The sequence below is a fragment of the Cricetulus griseus genome, chromosome 2, assembly GCF_003668045.3.
Source record: "Cricetulus griseus strain 17A/GY chromosome 2, alternate assembly CriGri-PICRH-1.0, whole genome shotgun sequence".
Taxonomy (NCBI): domain Eukaryota; kingdom Metazoa; phylum Chordata; class Mammalia; order Rodentia; family Cricetidae; genus Cricetulus; species Cricetulus griseus.
The window spans coordinates 96950239-96975156 of NC_048595.1; the positions used below are offsets into that span (position 1 = coordinate 96950239).

Here is a 24918-nt window from a genome sequence, read left to right on the forward strand (position 1 = left end):
ATTATTCAATTGCAGTACCATATTTTTCTGGTGTTGGGGCTCTAACCCAGGGCCTTATACCCACTAGGCATGTGCTCTGCCACTATTCCAGATTCCAAAGCCATTTTTAATAAGTTAACTCACTCATTCCCCTGGTCACGATTAACAAGGATTCTAATAGTGATGGTTAAAGATTCTGTATTTCCTCACTACTAATAGACCAAATCAAACCCCCTCCCCCAATCCTGTTCTCCAGAGACATAGCACAAACTACAGTCAGAGCCTAATTTAGAAACGTGAGAGTACAACTAGGCTTTATCAAAGAGTAATACATTTATTTTACTCAGTCTTAGAAAATACTTTTTTTTTTTCTGGCAGTCATCACATAAAATGTCCTAATGTCTTAAAAAAAGAAAGAAAAGCATGAGAAAACAGACCCAAAAATGTTAAGATTTTATTTACAAAGCTTTTCCTTGTTGTACAGAAAGTAAAAATGTTGTTACAATCGCAGTGTAACTGGCAGCCAGGACGGTCAACTCACCAATCACAGCTGTCACGATACAGCAAGAGTCTTACACGGAAACCTAACAACGTTTACAATTTTGTTGGGGTGGCAGTCCCCAGGCTTGGTGGTGGATTACCAAGGGGCTAAACGGAGGAAGGCGGAATGTCTTGGGAACTATTCTTTGGCTCTTTGGGTGGGGGTGTCCTGGGGCTTGTATCACAGCTACCTTTTTAAAACAGCTACCAAATCCATGAGCAGTCCAACCAATACTCAACAGTTCTGTTTCTTGCAGATTGTTTCGGGTCTTAATCATCATCTCCTTCATCATCTGTTTCCCTCTTTCTCTTTTCACCTTTTCCACTTTCTTCCTCCTCTGCAATAAAAAAATTAGCAGTGAGACCATGTAAAGGCATCCCACCTGGGACAGCAAAGAGGTATACTTCACCAAACCAAGCAGGCAAAAGGTACAGCAGTACCTCAACTGACAGTTAATTGAGGGTTTTTTCCTTCCAAATGTTTCTTTTTTTCTTAAGCTTTAGGGTACCAACCTAGCATTTATGAAAATACACAGCAACAGCTGCACCTAGCCAGCCTGTTTCTAAGCCACTGATTCACAAGTGACCTTGGGCAAACCACTTAAAAAGACTGACAATAGGAAGGAAACATTTGAAGTTCTTCTGAGAGGTAAATAAGATAACACAAGGCTTAGCATGAAACAGGGGTGCCGTTAAACTGGACTCTCTAAAGGGTTTGGGTCTGGTGTTCTATGCCTGCTGCACCCATAAAGATGGACCATCAGTGTCAAGAAGACCAGCCAAGGGCACTTCATATGCTCATTGTGACCAAAGTCTAACAGAGCCATAATCTCAGAACTCTGAAAGCCAAAGCAGGAACATTGAGTTTAATTAAGACAAGTTGAACAAGTAAGATCTTGTAAAAAACAGAACAAAAAAACAAAATCCACACCTGACTTAGAAGCATTTTCACCACCACCCCCCCCACACACACACAGGGTTTCTCTGTGTTGCTTTGGAGCCTGTCCTGGAAACTCACTCTGGAGACCAGGCTGGCCTCGAAATCAAGAGGTTCACCTGCCTCTGCTTCCGGGGGGCGGGAGGCGTGCACCACCATCCCCCAGCTTTCATCTAATTTTTTGACTAAGAGAAAAGGAAGCATGTGCACCAGGCCCACCTTCATCCTCATCCTCATCCTCATCCTCTTCATCTTCATCAACTTCTCCATCATGCCCAAACTCTTCATCCTAAACACAGAGAACAGCTTAACATCACTGGATTCTGCTAAGACACACAGCTCAATCAACCAGTAAAGATGAAACCCTGGCAATCTAAGACCACTCAGTGGAACCCACAGATAAAACAGGAGAATCAAAAAAAAGTGAACAACTCTCAAAAGTTGTCCTATGTCTCCATGCAGGTCACGTTATGGGTGTGAACTCTCTCTCTCTCTCTCACACACACACACAAAGAAAATCAGGGTTGATGGCTCACAACTGTTAATCTAGCAATTGGATATGGTGGATTAGGAATTCAAGTCTAGCCTGAGCTACATAACACCCCCCCCCACCAATCCCTCATAAAAAATTAAATGGAAAGAGGGATATACTTTAAAACAGTTATAATAACACATTAGGGTGAAACTGTTATTTTTAGGTCGTTGGCTGCACAGAGATGCTATTTTTTTTTTTTAAATGAGCAAAATTCTGGAGAGATGGCTCAGAAGTTAAGTCTTGTATGTTCATTCAGAAGACCTACATTTGGTTCCCAGCACCACCTGCTAGCTGTAACTCCAGTCCTAGGAATCCAATGCTCTCTCTGACTTCAGAGGGTACCAGGAATGTATGTAATATATAGACATATATGTAAACAACTCATATACACACATTCAGGCACAGCCTGTATTTTTAGTGGTTGTTATCCTAACCACTAAAAAGGGATGGGGTGGACAGGTGGTCAAACATTTAGTCTATCATAAGCTACGAAGTGAGACCTCGGTTCAGTAAGTAAAATAAAATTATCCTTAAAATAGCAATGTTCAGAAGTAAGCAGTTCACCAGGTAAGCTTTAATTAGCATGCAACTTAAAACAGAAACCTCAATAAATGTTTTTAACACTGCAGTACTGGTTTGGACAGATTTTTCTCTGTTTGTGGTGTAGGGCTATAACCCAGGACCCTGTACAAACAATTTTGAAGACACAGTCTTGTTTAGCCTAGGCAGGTCTTGAACTTGAGACCTTCTGCTTCTGCCTCCCAGGTTCTGGGATTGTAGGCATAAAATACTTTACAAAACTCAGCTATCTACTCTTTCAATGTAGAACTTTGGACCACAACTCTACATAATTTCTTTGGTAACTTGAAAGGTAATTCAGACATTAAGTGCTATTATGTATCTAGGCAGCATTGAGTAGGCATATCCCATATTAAGACAAAAGCTGCCATTATCAGCCTTTGCCTGTCTTCCTACCACACCTCTTTGTCTTTACACTAACAGAAGGGAAGAAAACAGTCACATTACCTCCCCACTGACTTCATCTTCATCATCTTCTCCTTCTACATCTTCGTCTTCATCTTCATCCTCTTCTTCATCATCCTCCTCTTCTTCACCATCCTCATCTTCTTCTTCATCTTCATCTTCTCCTTCTGAAATAATCCAAAAGAGAAATTACTAAATCTGGGCATACTTTTAACCCCAGTACTTCAGAGGCAGAGGCAGGTGAATCTCTGGGGCCACACAGAGAAACGCTGTCTCAAAAAACCAAAAGAAAGGAAGAAATTACTGAATAACCTTGATGACCCACAGGGTTTAACTGGAAAAGGTCAAAGTTGGCTTACAATAAGTTGGTAGGCTCTACAAACACTAGGAAAGACTTAGAGCTACCCCCCCTTCTTAATCCCAAAGGAGTATCCTAAAATCAAGAAGTTTCAAATAATAATCTATATTCTTTTGTTTTGAGACAGGGTTTCTTTGTGGCTTTGGAGGCTGTCCAGGAACTAGCTCTTGAGGACTAGGCTGGTCTCGAACTCAGAGATCCACCTGCCTCTGCCTCCTGAGTGCTGGGATTAAAGGTGTGTGCTACAACCGCCCGGCCCATATTCTTACTGAATGAAATCTGCCTCAATTTCTACAGGAAGAGGGCTTTCTACTCCGGCCATGCCTGAAAAATCCAGGAGTTTATGACCAGCCCCAGCTACCCAAGACAGTCTCAACACCTGCTCCTCCAAACAAAAATGACAAGCCACTCTAGGAACAAGTACCTGATAGCAGCTGTGAAGTCAGGAACTCTTTAAGGCTTAAACCCTGGCCACAGAATAGTCTGGGCTCCTGGATCCCCAGTGCTGTCCCCTTCAAAAGCCTCCAGTTCACTGTGGGCTCCTGCCTGCTGTCCTTCCAGTTCCACCTGCCTATCCCCAGACTGACTTTCAGTCCCTACTTCCTTCCTGCCTCCTTCTGTCTCTCTCAGGCACTTGGTGCCTCTTCATTTCAGCACCCTTTGCTTGAGCTCCAGACGATTACAGTCTTGTCTTTTTTAATTTTTCTTTTGCTGTCCTCAAGAAAGAACTAAGGGCCTTCCACAAGTCAAGCAAGCCTTCTACTATTGAGCAACATATCCTCACCCTTGGGCTGTTTTGCTATCACAAGTGGCTAACTAAGGTATATAGCTCAATGGCAGAATGTGGTATTTACAGTGAACTTACAGAACTACAAATAACTTAGGAATAACTGGATATGGACACTTTGAATAGGGTGAACTGACCTACTCGGCTCACTATCCTCTTGTATCCCATTAATTTTGCCTGTCTCCAGCTGCTGCAAACTAACCCCCCTGTATAACTGTAACTAAGGACTTATGTCTTTCCTCCTTTGCTTTCTTGTACGTTTTCAAAAGTGCTAAACCACCACTCCTGGCTTTCAATTTCAAAGACTATCCAGATTCACTCAAAAAATATAAAGACACTTAAGCACATGAAAAACTTTTAATACTTTCATGAATAAAAAAGCAGAACCTAGTTGGGCAGTGGTAGCACACGCCTTTAATCTCAGCACTCAGGAGGCAGAGGCAGACAGATCTCTGTGAGTTCCAGACCAGCCTCATAGCCTCCAAAGCCACACAGAAACCCTGTCTTGAACACCCCCCCCCCCAAGCAGAACCTAAGATAATGTGCCTTGAAGTTTGTGGGCCAGGCACTGAACTAGGAAGGACAGTAAGCAGAGCCAAGGAAGGGATGACAGAACAAGCTCTTCAAGCATACAAAGGACTTGCATGAAGCAGCCACTGAACACTTGGCTCCACAGAAAAATAAAAAAAAAAAACCCTGGGGCTAATAAAGCCATTTGATTTTCAAGGATTTTAGGGTTAAAAGCCCGAAGAGTTTATAGAACGAAACAGGAACACAGGCGCACACACACTGAGCAGAATCACTGCCAGGGCTCTAGAAAGACAGAAGTCAGGTCACAAGATACCCAGTTTACTCACCTTCATCCTCTTCCTCCTTGTCCACACCATCCACCTCGGCATCGGAGTCGGGGGCTTCCTCTACACCATCCACCTCCACATCCGAGTCAGGTGCTTCCTGGTCCTCCCGGTCATAGCCATCCAGATAGGACAACTGGGGCAGGAGCTTAAAGACACTCTCCCGATAATCATTCAAATTAGTGACCTCACAGCCAAACAGATCCAAACTTTTAAGACAATCCAGCTTTTTCTAAAAGAAAGAACCAAAAAACACAATTCCTAAATCAAAAGAACAAGTTACCAAACCACTTTCAAGAGGTAAAAGTCTAAGCTCCATATTAGTTGCTACCCATTCATCCCTGTACACAGGAACACACTATGCTTCTGGCTCCCCTAGAAAACAATGTCTTTTCCCGGTAGCAACAGGAGTCTAAGTGTGATCTAGCTGAAATGTACCCAGGGCCCACCCATGAGCAGCACTGGAGGATGGAGTGAAACCTGGCACGAGGTATGCCAGCCTGGGCAGAAGGGTACCCAAGAGCTTAAATTTCACCAACAGAGAAACCTCACACTCCTTTTGTCTCTTTTAAGATCTTTGGAAGAGGTTAACATTACCAGACTTCTCTAAAGTAAACTTAAGGCATTGTCAAATACAGTATGCTACCTTCTAAAATAGTACAAATAGCCTACTACAGTACAGGTGACTTTCTTACATGTGTGTACACAGACAGATACACATTCAACTTTTATTAATTCTAAAAATTAAAAGTTTGGTCCTCTTACAAAACTAAACAACAACAACAACAAAATCAATATGGGGACAAGGAAGTAGCTCATTTGATAGTTTGCCCAGAGCCATGGATTTGATCCCCAGTACCACGTAAACCAAGTGTGGTAGGGCAGGCCTGTGATCTCAGCACACAGGAGGCTAAACGATCATAAAGTCAAAGTCATTGTCAGCTACATGAGACCCCCCCTACACACACTCAAAAGGCTCTGGATGAAGCAAGTTTTAACAAATCTAACAATGACACTTCACACAACATAGAAGAAACTTGGATCCAAAGAACTTTGTTTCAGGACTGAAGGCATCTCTGTAATTCTCTGCTTTCAAGGTTGGTTTTAAAAGGGGCTAATCTGGCTCAATAACTAATTTTGTAAACTAAAGCTTTGTTTCTAAGACAGGGTCTCTCTATATGGCCCCGACTGGCCCCAAACCAAGTCTGCACCTGTCTCCCAAGTGCTAGGAGCAAAGGCAGGCGCCACAATGCCCAGCTAAAACCAAGTTTTACTGGCACACAACACTCATCTGCTCATCTATCACACACCTCCTCTCAGACTATACTGACAGTTGAGGAGCTATGATACAGACTACTGCCAACCAAGCTTCATGTTTGCATTATCTGACCCTCAAGGAAAGGGCTGTTGACCCTTACAGAAGACTCTTCATCCCCTCACCAGGAAAAGGCTTACATAAGCTTTATTGCCAAGAGTAGTCTCTGGAACACAGAACCAGGGAAAACCCAGCAACAGGGTTATAGACAGATGTCATACCCACAATCGAACACACAATGTACAATGCTTTAAGAGTGCTTACGAAAGCCAGCTCTCAGATGTCTCGGGAAGGCAGGCTCAGCCCTGCCAGTTCTAGGGGTGGCTGATTTTCTAGCAGGCGACTTTCAGATTAGGTTTCCTACTGGGCAGGCCATGACCTTAGAAACCCAGGTATGATTTCTTGCCAAAGAGGAAAAAATGCTGTAACAGCATCCCAAATAACCAGCACAGGTTGTTTACTAGCTTTCTTTTTGGAGACAGAGCCTTTTTATATTGCCCAGGTTGTCCTAAAACTCCCGACCCCCCTCCCCCGTCAATCTCAATCTTAAGATCTAAGAGTTCTATACCATACCTGGCTATAGTAAGAGCCGACTCTATTCCAAGTAAGACATAAAAGGAAAATCAATTTACACAGCTTCCTACAAAAGTTTACTCTAATGTGCTCCTCCCTTTTCTGAAGTGTATGTCTCACCACGAAGCCTTTGTCTCAGTCCTCTTGCTTTGGCCCCTCGGGTAGCTGGGACGACGTTATACATCACGATCCCTGGATTGCCTAAAATTATTTACCCAGTGGAGTGGGCCACTGGTGAAACTACTTTACAGGGCCACCGAGGAAATCCTGTTTCTGAACAGCATTGATCTTAGATGTTTGACAAAGCACCCATTATCAAATAATTTGGACATGCCAAACAGTATAGTAGGAAATCAAATATAAGCAAGTTAACAGTAACAAACCCAACAGAAGTACAGCACTCTGCAGATTGTTTAAAGCAGTAAAATTGTACTTACAGCCCAGCAGGCTCAAAATACAGATTATACAGGATCTCAATGTGATATGTAAAACCCTGCTGAAAACTTAACAACTGTACCACGTCAGAAACTTGACCTAAGCTAATAGGCTAGCCATAATAAACATTAAACATTTTTATTAACAATAATATTGCTTGCCTTCTTAGAATTTAGAAGGGCTTTGGGGGATGATTTGGATGGCCCAGGTCTCTTAAAAAACGTGTCCCAGGAAGTTTGAACTGATGCCTTCTTTGTCTCTCGTTAATGTCCCTGTAGCAAGCAGAGGCATTCACAATCATTGCATTGCCTGTCAAAACTGGGCTCAACGCAGTGTTCACAATGTGTGGTGATGAGGATGAGGATGGTGTTTTCCCCACTCTAGAACATTCACAAGTCAAAAATGGATCTAGAGTCTCCCCCACTAAACCTTTCCTACAGATTTCCTTTATTCTAGGTGAGAAACATGAGGCCAACCTAGCTCATGCTTTTCCAAGCAGCTTTGGGAGTACCGAGCCATGGTAGCTCTGCCAGTTATGTCGGAGCATCATCTAAGCCTTAGTTCCCTCAATGTAAAATAAGGGCCATACTATTTCTATTCACTTTGTAGAGACGTTTTTTAACAACTACCATAGGCTCTACAGGGCACCATTATAGCACACCCACTACAGTAGTACAAGCATAACAACAAAGATTACACACTTCTCTTTCACTGTCTTGGGACCCTACTCTCTTACAGCCCAGAACAGGAACACTCAAGCAAACAATCCATGCACAGTATTTGTCTGTGCTCTGCCTCAGTGCTAATAACATTGACACAGGATTCCCAGAGGATTCAGCCTCCAAGACAACCAGCTGGTTATCAGCAAGGAAAGATACTCTCCGTTTAAAACACACACCCCCACACCCACCCCTATATAAGGGGTGCTAGTCCTCAGCTTGGCACAGCCCAGAATAAAGAGATCTGGCACCAAGCAATAAACACAGGGTTGGCACAAGACCATGGGGAAGTGTGTCAGTGTCAGTATTTCTCTGGGAATTTGATTTTCCTGAAATTTAGGTATAGACTCAATTTACATGTAGAAAGAAAACAGGTCCCAAGGGCAATGGAAAATTAATTGAATTTGGATTTGATCCTGCCATTAATTCCAAATAATTACTTAAGCTTTCTAAACTCAGTTTCCTCTTTAAACAGGACAGCCATTCTTTTCTTCTCTGGGTTACAAGTCTACAATGAACAATTATTAAATGTCCTTGGATACAGCAAAACGCAGGGCATTATCTGTAACTTGGAAATGGTCCGCTCTACACAGAAAAAGTGAAACTAGCAAAACTGAGGGAGTGGGATGGATGGCAGAAAAAACAACAAACATAAGCTCAAACACGAATATATAACGGGACTTAGTAAAGTGATTAAAAACTGCTTCAACATTTTCAACTGTTGAAGACCCCTTTAAATCTATCGGGACATCTTCACTGAAAGAAACCGAAATCTGCCTTCCTCCATAATGTCAACAGACCAATTTAACGGTCTTCCTCCAGAGTACTGAGAGAGCAGGTTTTGGTTTTGTTTTTGGCTTGACAGGGTTTCTTATAATCCAGGGTCAAGCTGGCCTAAACTTGCTATGCTTGGTGGATGACCTTGAACTTCTGATGCCCCCAGGATTAAGGCATGAACCAATGTGCAGTTTATGGAACCCAGAGTTTTGTGCATTCTGAGCAAGCATTCTGCCAACTGAGCCAAATCCACAGCCCCCAACAGAGCATTCTTCCAGTGAGCTAAAACGCTTTATTTTCTAAACACATGCTGTCTAATTCTCACACTCCAGCCTGAGGGGCTGCCTCTCTCCTGTTACTAACCCTGACTCTAGAATCCCCACAGCGGCAGAACTCTCACTGCCAACAGTTTTCCAGTCAACAAAATACAATGTCTTCCTGACTGTCCTGAACTCTTAAGTAAGGCAGGGAATACCGTCTTCTCTGCTTAGTTTGCTTAAGGCCATACATACCAGGTTTACAAGCCAAAAGACACTTAAAATTTGGTCTCTGTAACTAATCTACATTAAGACTAAAAATCTACTTCTACCCAAACTCTGCAACAGTGATAAAGGGGGGGCATAAGATCACCAACCACAAGACCCACAACTACTGGGGCTGCCCTGGACTACGCTGAAATGCCACCTTGAACAAAGAGTTCTGTTACAAAGCAGAATAAGCTTGGCCAATCTAGTGGGGGAAAAATAATCAAGAGACAAGTTTAAGGCTATAGTAACTATATATTTAAAAAAGGATTAAGAAAAAAACATGAAAAATTCTGCTGCATGATAACATCACAATTTCAGTCAGGGAAGCAAAGAGACTATGACCTTTAAAAGCTACTCAATGAAATAGAGTAGAATGACAGTTTTTAAGCCAATTATTCTTCTCAATCATTTCTCCCACTAGAAATATGAAAATGAGTATGACAACAACCCGTTCTCTAAATTCTCAATCACTTACCAAAGGCTCCAAGGTGCTGATATCTTTCAGTTTATTCCCGCTTAAATTTAGGTGGGTTAGACTAGGAAGTTCTTCTGCTAGTCTGTCCAGACCGCCAAAAATTCTATTATCACTGAGCTCAAGCTAAAAGGAAACACATGTACAGAGAATCGCTTACTACTGAATTGAGATAAAAAAGCAAACACTCATAACAAAGAATGAGGCAGACAGCACTGCATATATCTGCAACCCCACGATTCAGTAGAAGGCTAAGACAGGAGAATCCAAAGTTTCAGGCCAGCCTTGGCTACACAGCAAGATGTTTTCTCCTAACAAAAATAAACAGCAGCAAAATTACAAGGGCTGGTGAAGTGATTCCTCAGGCAAAGGCACTTGCTGCCAAGGCTGACAGATCAAGTTCAACCTTGGGACTCACCTGGTGGAGAGAACCGACTCCCCCAGAAGCCCTGTTTGTTAGAACATAAACATTATTTTATTTGGGCTGGAGAAATGGCTCAGCAGTTAAGAGCACTAGCTGCTCTTCCAGAGGCCCTGAGTTCAATTCCCAGTAACCACATGGTGGCTTATAATCATCTGTAATGAGATCTGGTGCCCTCTTCTGGCCAAAGGCAGACATAATTCTGTATACATAAAATCTTTAAAAAGAGAAAAAACACACAAATCCAGTAGCTGGAGAGATGGCTCAGTGGTTAAGAGCACTGACTGCTCTTTCCAGAGGACCTGGATTCAATTCCCAGCACCCACACGGCAGATCACAACCGTCTGTAACTCCAGTTCCAGGAGACCCATGGCAAAACACTAATGCACATGAAAAGAAAAGAGAAAGTTGTTTTAAAAAATCCAAATCAAGGGCTGGAGAGATGGCTCAGAGGTTAAGAGCACTGACTGCTCTTCCAGAGGTCCTGAGTTCAACTCCCAGCAACCACATGATGGCTCACAACCATCCGTTATGAGATCTGGTGCCCTCTTCTGGTGTGCAGATATACATGGAAGCAGAATGTTATATACATATTAAATAAATAAAATCTTAAAAAAAAAATCCAAATCAAGCTGGGCGTTGGTGGCACATGCCTTTAATCCCAGCACTCGGGAGACAGAGGCAGGTGGCAGGTGATCTCTGTGAGTTTGAGGCCAGCCTGGTCTCCAGAGCGACTGCCAGGATAGGATCCAAAGCAACAGAGAAATCCTGTCTCGAAAAACCAAAAAAAAAAAAAAAAAAAAAAAAAAAAAATCCAAATCAAGTAGTTTGTAGATGCCTGCAACATTTGGGATGAGTGAGGCAGACATTCCAGAAACCTTTTTAAAAAAGGTTTTATGTGTGCTTTTCAGAGCACATCACCTCACTTGCTCTACTGAGTGGTATACTCATCCTCCCATTTACAGTTAGGGAAATGAACTGCAAAAATGTGACTAGACCATGACCAAAGCTGCATGTGGACAGCCCATGTTGGCTCCACACGCTTGAGCTGCTAAAGAACTCATGCTCTAGCTACTGTGGTACATACATGCCTGGTGTGTTAAGTATGGAAACCACATGTGGCTGGGCATGGTAGTGACAGGAGCTTGGAACCCACTTATCCAGGAGGCTGAGGCAGCATGCCACTCTACGCAACTTAGAGACCTTGTTTTCTAAGTTTTAAAAGGGCACAAAAGACCTGGGAATATAGGTAGTGTGTATAGTAGTTGTCTAGGATTCATGAGATCCATGAGTTCAATTCCCAGTGCACAAGAAATACAGCCAAGAAACAACAACAACAACAAAAAAAAAAAAAAAGAAAAAGAAAAAAAAAAGAAAAAAGAAAAGAAAGAAAGAAAAGAAAACCAGCCAAATACCAACTTCATGAAATACAGGCTTTGTGATGTCATATACAGTAATGATTTAAAGAATACTAGTCTAGGAGGGCAGGTGAGAGATAGTTCTGTAAATAAAGGCACATGCCACAAGTCTGAAGACAGAGTTTTGAGTTTTTCTTTGATCTCCATATTAATGCTATGGTAAGTGCCCCACTCATCTCAGGTGAATTTTAAAAAGAAACAAAACAAAATCCCTGCTAGTCTATAATCAATAAAGATCAAGCCCTGGCTCTCAGTTTCTGGAAAACCATAACAGCAGAATGTTCCCTCCTGTATCTAGACCACGTGGCTAGACTATAACATCTTCCTACATTAAGAGACAGTAAGGGAATCCAAAGCCATTTATTAGCACAACATTCAAAAAAAAAAAATTTTTTTTTTTTTTTGGCTTTTCAAGACAGGGTTTCTCTGTGGCTTTGGAGGCTGTCCTGGAACTAGCTCTGTAGACCAGGCTCCCTGGTCTTGAACGCAGAGATCCGCCTGCCTCTGCCTCCCAATTGATGGGATAAAAGGCGTACACCAACAACACCCGGCTATATAACTAAGTTTTTAAAAATTTATTTATTATGTATACAGTATTCTGTCTGCATGTATCCTTGCAGGCCAGAAGAGGGCACCAGATCTCATGATAGATGGTTGTGAGCCACCATGCGGTTGCTGGGAATTGAACTTAGGACCTCTGGAAGAGCAGCCAGTGCTCTTAACCTCTGAGCCATCTCTCCAGCCCCTATGTAACCAATTTTTTTTTCTTATTAAGAGTCTGTGCAGCCAGGCGTTGGTGGTGCACACCTTTAATCCCAGCACTCAGGAGGCAGAGGCAGAGGCAGAGGCAGGTGGGTCTCTGAGTTGGAGGCCAGCTTGGTCTCCAGAGCAAGTACCAGGATAAGTACTTGATAAAACTACACAGAGAAACCCTGTCTTGAAATACTGGGGGGTGGGAAGGGATTAAGAAAGAAGCTTACACTATTGGCTGAGCAGTCCCTGGATGACACATCTTTCCAATGTCACTGACAACCCATACATGTGCCTTCTAAAATGTTTTTTTTTTTTTTTTAGGTTTATGTGTATGAGTGTTGTTTGAAGTATGTCTTTACCACATGTATGCAAGAATTTGTGAACACCCCCTTTTCTTCAACAATACAAAAGATCCTTATTTGACCCTAACACCACAGTTCTATGAGTGGCTTTGGGAAAATTGATGTTCCTTTCTGGGTCTGTGGCCACACCTACCAATAAACAGTAGGTACACAGGAACAAAGTTTCTTTCACCTCTTTGACAAATACAGAGACAAAAGAAAACCTTTAAGTGTTTTTTTTTGCCTTTCTGGAAGTTATTAGAAGGCTAGAGAGTTTGACTACAGGGGAAGTGAACTAACAATGGCCAAGATCAGAGAGAACTGTAGCAGGCTTGTTTTTTTTTTTGGGGGTGGGGTGGGGGTGGGGTTGGGGAGCCCACAGACATAGGAGACAGTAGCTCTGCCTGGCCTGGGACTCACAGTCCTTAACATGTTTTTGCCTCCTAAGAACTGAATTACAGCCGGGCGTTGGTGGCGCACGCCTTTAATCCCAGCACTCGGGAGGCAGAGGCAGGTGGATCTCTGAAAAGCCACAGAGAAACCCTGTCTCGAAAAACCAAACCAAACCAAAACAAACAAAAAAGAACTGAATTACAGGCAGATAGCACATAATCTGGCCTGTAGCAGGCTTTGTTACACAGGACTTTTCTAGTCAATCACAAACATTTCAAACTCTCTAGTTATTGAAAAATTACAAGGCAGGGCTAGAGATGATTGAGCAGTTAAGAGCACTTGCTGTCCTTGAAGAATTCGGGTTCGGCTTCCAGCACCCACAGGAACAGCTTACAAACTATAACTCCACCTCCACATCTGATGCCTCTGAACACATAAACACATGCAAACCCTTCACAGGGAAGACAGTCTTCACTTTCCTTTTCATCAACAGGTATGTGAAAGCTTGGAAAGAGGGAAGCTTTTTTGACCCCCGAGCCAGAGCCTAATAGCAAAATCTAGCTAATGGAAACAAAACTTCAGCAATTAACCGATTATTTATAAAGCAACTCATAATCCAACAAGTATTATTTCCAAAGCATTTGCTGCAATTCTGCAGGTCAAGTATAACTACAACAGGTGATGAGGCTGAACCACTTTAGAAAGGAAGAGAGCCCACAACCTCCCAGTGCCAGCGCCCACTAAAGCTGTGCTGCTTCTGCCACATAGAGCAAACCTATACATTTCTCCTTCTTGAAGGTTCTCTTTTACTTAAAAAATAAAGAAAAAACCTTTTTCCCAGCACTCAGGAGGCAGAGAAAAGTGGATCTCTGTGATTTTGAGGCCAGCCTGGTCTATATGCAAGTTCCAGGACAGCCTCAAACAAAGCAAAACAAACAACAAAAAGAAAACTTACCTTTTTCAATTTAGGTAGCTTGGGGAGATCTGAAACTGAAAATAAGCCTACACTTATTAAACTGAGGAACTCTAGGTTCACAAATTCATCTGTTAACCCCTCAATTTTTCCATCATTTGCTTTGCAGTTGTCCAAGACAAGTTCTCGAACCTGTGGGTACAAACAAAAAAAGGGAATAAGTTTTTAAAACCACACACAACAGGAGACAACAAAAGCAAAAACCCTAAACATGACTCCATAAAACACACTCAAGGACAGCCTCAAGAATAGGCTCAGGTACAATAAATAAAGCACGATTAGCCTTATAGTAGCAGCGTAGTTAAGACCCCAAAGCCCACTGCTAACTCACGCCACAAATAAATAAATGGTGTCGTGTGCTCCATATCCCAGAGGCACCACGGTTCTCAGAATGTAAGTGAAGCTATATCCCGTTCTTTCCACGGCTGTGACTCGAAGGGGCTTTGTCTAACTTCAAGTGAGGAGTGAAGAAACCCTCTTAGACTGCACCTTAAAGGGCAGGAAGGGCACCAGGGAGATGACCTCTCTACTTCACCATCAAGGCATCGAACACTTGATCTCAAGGAGCCTACTGCTCTGAAGCAGGGTTAACCGATATCACCACCACTCAGCTTCTGAATAGTTTCTCAGCTATGTTTTTGTGTTTTGTTTTGTCTTGTCTTTTGAAGACAATCTCTACATAGCCCTGGCTTCCCTAAAACTCACTATGTAAATCAGGCTGGCCCCAATCTGTCTGCTTCTCTGCCTCCTGAGTGCTAGGATTAATTAAAGGCATGCACCACTATGCCTGGATTTTCCTTTCCACACGCATGCACGCACATATCCTGGCTAAGGATATTTACACCGGCACATTTCCCAATTTCCGACCTTTTGTTTTATTTTAGACTGGGTCTCACTATGTAGCCCTGGTTGAGAAGAACTCACTATGGAGCCAAAGGTCTTCTAATTCAGAGATCTGACTGCCTCTGCCTCCTGAGTGTTGGTATAACAGATGTATATCACCATGCCCACCATTTCCTGTATAACAAGTTAAAATGCCATACAAAACAACACTAATATATCCAAGTAAGTGAGGAGTATGCCATTTAACTTCCCAGGTCAGGATAAAAATTACCTCCTGGGTAGTTCTTTCAATTGCCAAGATTCAACTTTAACCACTGTGAGGGGTCATGAGAAACTACCACTGGGAGTGGGAGACAAAAGGACAGCAACTCCATCACTGGGGAAGAGGCAAGTGCACTGTGAACTCAGAGTCAACATCGCCACTATACAAAGAAACACCGCCACAAGCAACACACATGTAGTTGAGAAAGCACTTGCAAATAGCAAAATGGAGTCTATCAAGAGGCAGCTGGGGGAAAGGGTTGTTAAAGTGGTTGACACCTGTAGGCCTGAGTTTGGGCTGGACATGGATGAGAGAGAGGTTTTAGGTTTTAGAAATGAGAACCTACAGGAACAGTTTTTTGAGGAGACTTATAGGCACACATCGGCCCAGGCAGCTGGATCTTTTTGAGTCCAGACCAGCCTGGTCTACAAAGGCAGTTCCAGGACAGGCTCCAAAGATACACAGAGAAACCTGTCTCAAAAAAAAAAAAAAAAAAAAAAAGGTAGCAGAGGGATGCTGGTAATGGCACACACCTTGAACCCAGTACTCAGGAGACAGAGGAAGGTGAATCTGAGTTTGAGGGTAGCCAGAGCTACACAGAGAGCTACAACCATCTTGAGAAACCAAGAAGTCGCAGAGAACTGATATTTGATTTCCACATGCAGGACACTTCCACACCACATACATAATATTTTTTTTAATTTAGAAAGAAATGAAAGGGGCTGGGAAGACACTGAACTTCAGGTAAAGGTGAAACAGACCCCTAACCTCATACTGAGAGGAACACAATGTGGGCTAAGTTCCAAAGTGAAAGGACAAGAAGTTCAGAAAGCACTCACCCTGACTTTTCCAGAAATGCTGAGAATGTTAAGGAAGTGTCTTACCCCCGGAGCTCCAGAGGCACAGCAGGATAAACCGCTAGACAGTGAGCCCAGAACAGGGTGTTGGAGTTGCCACATTAGGCCAAGCCATAGGGCTGTGCTCAGAGGAAGGTCTAAAAGTGCCACTGGCTAGCTCTCTTCAAGTCTGGGTCTGAGTGGTGGGTACAAGTCAGTCGTGCCAGGTTCTCAGGAAGTGGAGACCACAAGTTCAAGATCATCTCAGAAAAAGGAGTCAAGGCAAGGGAGGGAGAACATGCCTGTAATCTTATCAGGCAAGTGTGAGCTCAACAGACAGACTCTTGGAGATGACTCAGAGTTTAAGAGCACTTGCTGCTCCTCCAGAGGACTCCAGTTCAGTTTCCAGTACCCAAATCAGGTAGCTCAAAACTGCCTGCCAATTCCAGCTCCAGGGGATCTGACATCCTCTTCTGGCCTCTGCAGGGACTTTAATACATATGGCAGGCACGCAGACATACAAATACTAAATTAATTTCATAAGCAACCAGACATGGTGGCACATACTATTAATCCCAAGGCTTATTTAGAGTTCCAGGACATCCAGAGCTACATAGTTAAGACTCAGTCTCAAACAAACAACACGAACAAAACCCCTAGGGAGGGAAAGCAGGCCCCCAACCTGCACATAGATTGATGAATCCCATGGCCAAGACACAGCAAGGTAACCTGCTCAGAGATGCAAAATTTAATTTTGAAGGTCAAATTTATTTTTACGATCAGTCTCCAATTGAACTTGCTTCTTTCTCAAATGTGAATAAAGTAAATGTTTAAGGACAACTGAGGGGATGGTAGGGAAGGAGGGGAGGGAGAGGGAACTGGGATTGACATGTAAAACAATCTTGTTTCTAATTCAAATTTTAAAAAAAAGTACATCACAAAACTTAAAAAAAAAAAAACTTGAAACCAAATGGCACAGTCCTCAGCCTTGTCCGACACTTTATGAGCAGATCAGGAGTTCCAAGGTCATCTTCATCTAGAATTTGATGTTAGCTGAGGATACAGGAGACTAGCTATTTAATTCTTATTTTTAGGGCAGAGTCTCACTGTGCCGCCCTGGAACCCAGAGATCTACCTGTCTCTACCCTTTGAAGTGTTGGGATTAAAGGCATGAGCCACCAGTTTTCCTTCAACTCTTACACTGAGTTCTCTAGTTACAAGGAATATCACTAAGTTTTTCCTTTCTTCCTTTCCAACCCTTTCTCAGTTCCATTCCTTCAGCTACTCTGGGAAATGTCCAATTTTACCTACAGTCAAGATCGGGCAATCTTGCCCAATTACATACTTGTCCCAGGAGAGGGGAAAGGAATAGAGAAATATTTTGAGTTATGGTGGTTTGAATAAACTGCCCCCACAGGCTGATGTCTTTGAATGCTTGAGAAATGTTAGGGGGTAGGGCCTTCCGAAGGAAGTGTCATTAGAAATGGGCTCTGAGGTTTCAGAAGTCCGTGCAAGGCCTAAGGCCTAGTGCTGGATTACAGCCCTGTGTCATTAAAGGACAATGGTTTGCTACTGCCTTGCCTGCTTCTCTCTCTGTAGTGTACTAAAATAAACTTGCTTTATGAAAAGAGTCCACCCTATAGAAAATACCCACAAACAGACTCAAACAAGGGAGAATAGACTCCCAAAGCTGTCCTCTGACCCCCACAGAAACTTACATTGGAACACACACAATTTTTTAATTTCAGAAATGAAGAAAAGAATGCTTGCAATGTGTCAACAGGGCAAGGGGGTAGACCTGGGTAGCAGTACTAATCCAGCATGCTGGGAGCCCTGAATTCAATCCCAAAACCACAATAAAATGACAAGGCAGAACACACCTTAAATCCCAGCACTAAGGAGACAGAACCCAAAGGATCTGAGTTCAGAGTTCCAGGACAGCCAGTGCTTCTTGAAGAAATCCTATCTCGGGTGGAGGTAGAGAGAGGGGAGAAAGACAAGGCTTCGAATGTAACACTGTTGGTAGAATCCTTGCTTAGTATGCGTAAACTTGGGTCTGATCCCTGGCACCCCTAAAATCCACAATAATGATGCAGAACTACGATCCCAGAATTTGAGAGGAGAAAAGAACAAGAAGTCATCTCCAGCTATAAAAACAAGATGAAGGTGGGCATGCTGGCACACACCTTTAGTCCCAAAACCCAGCAGAAGCAGGTTTTGAAACTCAATTTAAGGATAGCACACACAGCCAGGATGTCAGGGCTCAGCAGAAAAATGCTTGCTGCTGCTGCTGGGCGTTGGTGGCGCATGCCCTTAGTCCAAGCACTCAGGAGGCAGAGGCAGGAGGATCTCTGAGTTCAAGACCAGCCTGGTCTACAAAGAGCTAGTTCCAGGACAGTCTTCAAAGCCACAGAGAAACCATCTTGAAAACCACCCCCGCCCCAAAAAGAAAAAAATACTTGTTGCGAAGCCTAACAATCTGAGGTCCACACGAGGGAGAGAACCAATTCCCACAAGTACTTCACATGTACATACACCAAAAAGAGCATTAGAAACCCAAAGATAAACAATCGAATTCTGTTCTTCAATGATCACACTAGGCTCATATTCATAGTGGCAATCCTTCAGATGGCAGGGAAGTTGAGAAAGATACTCCACCCCAGAAGAGGAAATGCCTGTGTGTCCTAACAATTCTGAAAAGCAACTAGACAGTCACTAAGGCTCTTCTTTAAGGCTCTTCTTTAAGACAGTACATATTTTATAACACGATCCAAGTTGGGAAAAAAAATTAAGCAATTTTAAGCCACACACCAAATGTATGGAAAGGTTAAGTGTGTACTGCGTATTTTTATCGACCGTTTTTTTGGCATATCTGCATCTAATTTTCTTTAAAGATGTATTACTGTACAAAGAAAAACAACCCCAATTAGTTGCTATGCAACCAATTAGAATATCCCATAGAGCTTAGTAGTATATCACACTAAACAACAGATGCCAAAAGTTGGGGGTGGTGGCCACAGTAGGACAACACAAAAGGAAGATGTGTCTAAGGAAGTCTGCTTCCCCCAGTCAACTAGGTCTAAGATGAACTGATAACTGATGAACAGTCACATGCAGGGCACACACCGCGGTTTCAGGGGCAGAATTTTTTTGTTTTAAGCTCTAGTAAGAAGCTACTTGGTTTTCCAACTCTGGTTAGAGGGTTAGCTGTACTGGCTAAGGGGTGAGAAAGGGCACACACAGAGCAGCAGCCTGTATGCACACTCAGAACAGAAGCTAAGAACCTCACACCACCACAGGCTCCCTTCCAACTTTGAAGCACGGCAGCTGCATGACATGGTATGTCTTGCGATTGTGCTCTAGCACTTTCTCACCTTACTGAAAAAATCCCGTCAGTTTTTGTGGCATATGTTTTATGTTCTAGCTCTGTACAATTCATTCCCAGTAAAAACTCTTATATACACATTTCTCTCCTATTTTGGGGGGTGGCAATGCTGGAGAATGAACCAATGGCTTCATACATACCGAGTCAGGTCTGGCACCGAGAGACACCCCTACTATCTAGTACATAGTAGTTTTACACAAACTAGAAAGTTCCTGTGGGATAAGGCTGGAAGCTTATTAATAGAGCAGACGTCCTTGGTTCAATCCCCAGCAACCCCCCCCCCCCCCCCCGCCTATTCTTGCCCATAAAATCTTTTGAATTTATTATCTTTGGTGAGCTGTTTTTTTTTGGGGGGGGGGATGATGTCATTAAGCCACCACCCCCCCCCCCGTGAAAATACACTCTTCTACAAGAGTATGGTTTGGACTTTGGAAAAAAAATTGAAATATTTAAAAACCTCCCTTGAGGAACAGGGCACACCCATGTTTATAACTAACAGAGGTATAACACATGGACCTAAGCATGTTATCTTGGGCCTTATGTACTTTGGAAGAAAAAGAGCCAACCACCAATATGATAAATGTTTCAGAGATGTCCAAGATTCAAACAAACAAAAACCCAACAAGAACACCATAAACACACACACACACCACACTTAGTTTTAAGTACCAACATGTCTTTAAATACCACCCCCCCCTCGCAAAAAGTATGTTCAGGGGCTAAAGACATAGCTCAGCAGGTACCAATACTGACTGCTTTTCCAGAGGGCACAGGGTCCAATTGACAGCACCCACAAAGTGGCTCACAACTGTCTCTTAACTACAGTCCAGGGGACCGGACACCCATACACAGGTAAAACACCAATGCACATTTTATTTATTTATTTTGAGGCAGGGTTTCTCATTGTAACAGTACCGGCTGTCCTGGAACTCTATTTGTAGACCAGGATGGCCTTGAACTCACTGAGATCTGAGATCTGTCTGCCTCTGCCTCCCGAGTGCTGGGTGGGGATCAAAAGTGTGTGCCACTGCTGCCAGGCAAATATTTTTTTTTGGGGGGGGGTTCAAGACAGGGTTTCTCTGTGGCTTTGGGGGCTGTCCTGGAACTAGCTCTTGTAGTCCAGGCTGGTCTTGAACTCACAGAGATCTGCCTGCCTCTGCCTCCCAAGTGCTGGGATTAAAGGCATGGGCCACCACCACCAGGCTCCGCAAATATTTTTAAAAAGCACATTCAAAGTTCCAAAGCCACAGAGAGACCCTGTTTCAAAAAACAAAACAAAAAAATCATATTCCTCTGGGGATAGAGATCTTTTGGTACCTCTGTGACAAATCTATAGGGTCCTAATAGGGCCAACCTTACTCCCCAGCAAATTGGAAGTAGCACGTGTTTCTTAAGTATATTCTAGGACATTACACTGTATACAAAGAGCTGGGGGTTGTTTTGTTTTGACTGGGCTGACCTTGTATTTACTGAGATCTGCCTGCTTCTGCCTATTGGTGCTGGGATATAAAGCCATGCACCACCACGCTCAAGAGGGATGAGCTCATTTAAAAAGCGCCATCTTGGAACGTCCCACTTGCCCTATGACACTGAGAAAAACATTTTTTTGATCCCCCAAACATTGCTGGGTGTAATAGTACCAGCGCTCAGGAGGCTGAGGCACGGGGATGGCAACATAGAAGCCAACAGAGACTACCTATTTATTGAGACCTTGTCTTAACACACACTCTCTTTTCCTCCTCTCTCTACATGGAGATGGCTCAGCAGTTAACAGCAGTCTGCTTTTTCAGAGGACCGGGGTTCAATTCCCAGCACCAACATGGCAGCTGCATCCCACTTGGCTGGATTAGATCTTAAGAGTAGTGCTGGGCGTTGGTGGCCCAGGCCTTTAATCCCAGCACTCAGGAGGCAGAGGCAGGCAGATTTCTGTGAGTTCAAGACCAGCCTGGTCTACAAGAGCTAGTTCCAGGACAGCCTCCAAAGTCAGAGAAACCCTGTCTTGAAAAACCAAAAGAAAGATAGATCTGACATCCTCACGCTGACATACACACAGGCAAAACACATAAAAAATTATAAAAAGCATCTACAGCATTTCCCCTTTAAAACCGCTCTGTTTTGGGTCAAAGTTCTTCCAAATAAGCATCTGCCAATGGCCTGGCTCCCGAAAAGGAGATTTCCCTTCACACAACGACATGATGATCTCAATAAGATACCCTCACATGGGCCCTCTAACCCACCCAGGTGGCCTCTGAACCTGAGGCCCAGAAGGGCAGGGGATATTCCAGGTCTTGTTTACGATCGATCGTTTTTTCAGGCCCTGACATACTACAGGTAAATACACAATAAATCAGTGATCCTAGAGACCAAGATGTCCAATGCCGCATCCACAACCACTTGTTGCTTTTGGGCCCTTTAAATATGTACTCACAAACTCACTTTTAGTTCCATGGCCTGACTTTGGCAAGAGGGTTTAAGTTGAAAACGGATCCTGTACCTAAATTGAGTTATTTCATACTGTTGACTTTTTTGTGGCTTGCCTGGAACGAAAGGCTCAAGGTATTTAACTCATCTTTCTCAAGTTGAAGGAAGATGGTTTAACAACTCAATTTCCCAGCACGTGGTGGGCACAAAATGTCTGACTGGGAGATGGAAGGGACACGTGCCGGTGAAATACTCGGGGCCCCGGGGACAGAGACACCACCCAATCAGTCCTCAGGGACCGCCCCACACCCCGGTGGTGCCGACCTCAAGGCCTGTGGCAGGAACACAAAGCCTCGGGCACGCCAGGCGCACCCGGGCAGGCCATCTCCACAAGTTCCCAACTTGTTAGCCACAGCCACCTGCGTGCGCCAGCCGGGGCCGGGGGCCACCCTTGGCAGACCGCAGCAAGGGCCCAGGGTCGTGCCCACACGCGCCGCGGCGCACGAGGGCGGCGTCCGGCCCGCGGCCTGTGCACGGTGGCTCGCAGAGGCCGCGCGGAGCACGTGCGGGGCCCAGGCCACCCCAGCCCCGCGTCGGCCACCGTTGCCCTTTTAAGAAGGGGGAGGGCGCCCGCGAGGAGGGGATGAGGCGGCGGCGGTGGCCGAGTGCCGCGCTTGCAGCGCGCGCGGAGCCGAGCCCGCGGGGCGGGGGCAGCCCGTGGACCGACAGGCAGCGCGAGGGCGGCCGGCTCACCCGGCGGAGGAAGACGGCGCCCGCCAACATGGCGCTGTGGCGCGCCCCGGCTGGCGCGCGGAGCCGCCGGCCGCCCACACCGAGGGGCCGGCCTCCCTCTCGGGCAAGGCCCCGGGCGGCGGCGCGGGGGAGGGCGAAGCCACCGCGGTGACGGTGCCCGGCCGCCCCAGGAGCCCCGCGTGGGCAAGGCCGAGGGCGAAGGCGAGCCGGGCAAAGGAGGGGGAAAGTTGTATTTTTAGGCTTGAAAAATGGCGGGAAGCGCATCCTTTTTTCAAACTTGGCCTCGGGAGGGGCGGCGGTTGCGCCACCTCCGCCGCTAGGCCCGCCCCTCCCCCGTTCCGCGCCAGGCCGCGCCCGAGGGGCTTCCGCGCCCCTCAGGGACCCGAACCCCCTCCTCGGCGCGACCCCGCGAGCCCGGCCCGCGAGGCCTCCCGGGCCGCTCCCCCCCGGCGGCCGGGGCGCATGGAACCCGGCCCGGCCGCGGCGGGCCGGCGGCGCGGCTCCTCGACAGGCCCGGCCTCCGCCCGGCCGCGCATCCCGGGAGGCTGCAAACATGGCTCCCAGCGTTACACAACCCCCGCGCCCGCCCTCGCCGCCAGCCACACGCACACGCGCTTCCTCCGGGAGAGGACCGAGCGGGCAAGCGTCTCAAAGTTTGCTTTTCCACCCTCCGTCCTCCCCGTGGCCACGGGGGCCCGCGGGCGCCAAAGAGTTAATGCCCGCGCGCTCGCTCCCCCCTCCGCGCCTTCCGCCCGCCTTCCCTGTCCCCGTCCGAGCTGCGAGCAGCGCCTTCCCCGCGCCGTGGCCGGAGCCCCGTGGCCCGCAGGTGGCCACCATTACTTGCAAGTCATCGGGGGCGCGGGCGCCCGAGGGGTTCTGCTTACAGCCGCCGGAGTCCGGTTCCTCAGCTCCAGGTGGATCCTCTTCTTCATGTCCATGTTCCCCTCGTCCCCCCTCTTCAAACTTAACTTTCCGCGGCGGGGGCGGAGGGGGGAGAGGCGACCCGGCCTTTGCGGCGAGGGCCGTCGGAAGGAGGCGGCTGGCGGAGGCGGCGTGGTCCCGAGAGGCGTGCGGCGTGCGGGCGTGCGGGCGAGCGGAGCCCCCGGAGCCAAGTTACTCGCGGGAGCGGAGAGAAACCATGGAGGGAAAAGGGGGTTGGAGCGCGGCTCTGGCCTCACTACCGCCGCCCCCGGCCAAGGCCCCGCACTGCGCTTAAACCGGCGACGCGACGCGGCGGCTGCTGCTCGTCTCCACTCGGCCCTGCGCGGCGCCGCTCGGCTCAGGAGCCCGGGCTGCAGCACGGACTAGGGAGGCGCACTGAGGGCGGGGCGGGGCCGCCTTAAGCTCAGCCCGGACTGCGGCACCGCCTCCCGGGCCGCGCGCGCCTCCAGGCCTTCGGGTCGCACGTGGGCTGGCTGATGTAAGACCTTCCGGCGCCAGGGACCCCCCACTTTCGCCTGCTCGTCTGTGCGGCAGGTTTTGCTTCGCGCCTTCGGGGTGGGGGGTGGGGTCTCCCGAACCCAGTTCCACCCGCAGAACCTCCTCCTCGCCTTCCGACGCCCTCAGAGGCTTTGGGGTTCACCCCATCCCCCAGGCTGGGGTCAACAGCCTGGCCCCACAGTCCGTGGTGTTGCAAGTGCCTTCGAGGACCCTCGTGAGGGTGTGATCGCTGCCCGGTCGTGTTGTACCGCGTGGCACCAGCGAGGAGGCTGCAATAGGACATGAGCAGCTGCATAGGGCATCCCAGTTTAGGAGACTCAATTAATCCTGGGCGCTTGTTTTTAAATATTTTCAAAAATATGCCATAAGACTTTATTTCTTCATCAGTACATAAACTACAAACTAGCTAAGAAGTAATAAAAGAACTCTGCATAAGTACTGTTTTTAAACACTTTAACGTTAGTTACTAGCAGAGGAACCCATTAGCAATTTTAAAGAAGCCTCAGTCCGTCTGCCCCCCCCCCCGGCTTTTATCTCTTCTTGGGGCACCCACGGAAGGTCTCCATTAAGATGAATCCTGGGCAGGCCTTATTTTGAGGGTTCCTGAATTTAAAGCATAACGTTGGGGTGCAGGAATTTAGTGTTAATTCAGGTGCCTACCTGCTTGTGATAGTAACCAGAGGCACCAAGGATTAAGCACGGTTTACTAAGCAAAATCCTATGGGTTAGCCTAACATTTTTATTGAAGAAACCTCTCCCCATTACATTTTGCCTTAGGGGCTCAGACTTTTAATTGGATTATATATCAGTTTGAGAAATAACAATTCAAGAGAAAAGAAAGTTTGAAGGTTATGGCTAAAGGTGAATATAGGTGTAGATTCATGACT

The 24918-nt window shown here is 45.9% G+C and overlaps 1 protein-coding gene across 2 annotated transcripts; it reads right to left on the reverse strand.

The window, feature by feature from the left end:
- Positions 1-413: 413 nt before the first annotated feature.
- Anp32b (acidic nuclear phosphoprotein 32 family member B) lies at positions 414-23882 on the reverse strand. 2 transcript variants are annotated; one of them, XM_027403146.2, is made up of 7 exons: positions 23476-23882; positions 14074-14223; positions 9796-9918; positions 4978-5206; positions 3018-3142; positions 1676-1745; positions 414-857 (listed from the first exon to the last, which is right to left on the reverse strand). In XM_027403146.2, exons 1-7 carry the CDS (start codon positions 23527-23529, stop codon positions 790-792), a joined length of 819 nt encoding a protein of 272 aa, XP_027258947.1. In that variant the 5' UTR covers positions 23530-23882; the 3' UTR covers positions 414-789. The 2 variants fall into 2 exon arrangements, with proteins under 2 accessions (XP_027258947.1, XP_027258948.1); XM_027403147.2 differs by lacking the exon at positions 23476-23882 and adding an exon at positions 21854-22005.
- Between the last annotated feature and the right edge of the window lie 1036 nt (positions 23883-24918).

Excerpts from the sequence above, each read along its gene's own strand:
- Anp32b (XM_027403146.2), bottom strand. The coding sequence starts at position 23,529 with ATGGACATGAAGAAGAGGATCCACCTGGAGCTGAGGAACCGGACTCCG. Across the intron at positions 5,207-9,795 it reads TCAGCACCTTGGAGCCTTTG|AAAAAGCTGGATTGTCTTAA; the intron begins GTAAGTGATTGA and ends TCTTTCTTTTAG. Across the intron at positions 858-1,675 it reads GGATGAGGATGAGGATGAAG|AGGAGGAAGAAAGTGGAAAA; the intron begins GTGGGCCTGGTG and ends TTTTTATTGCAG.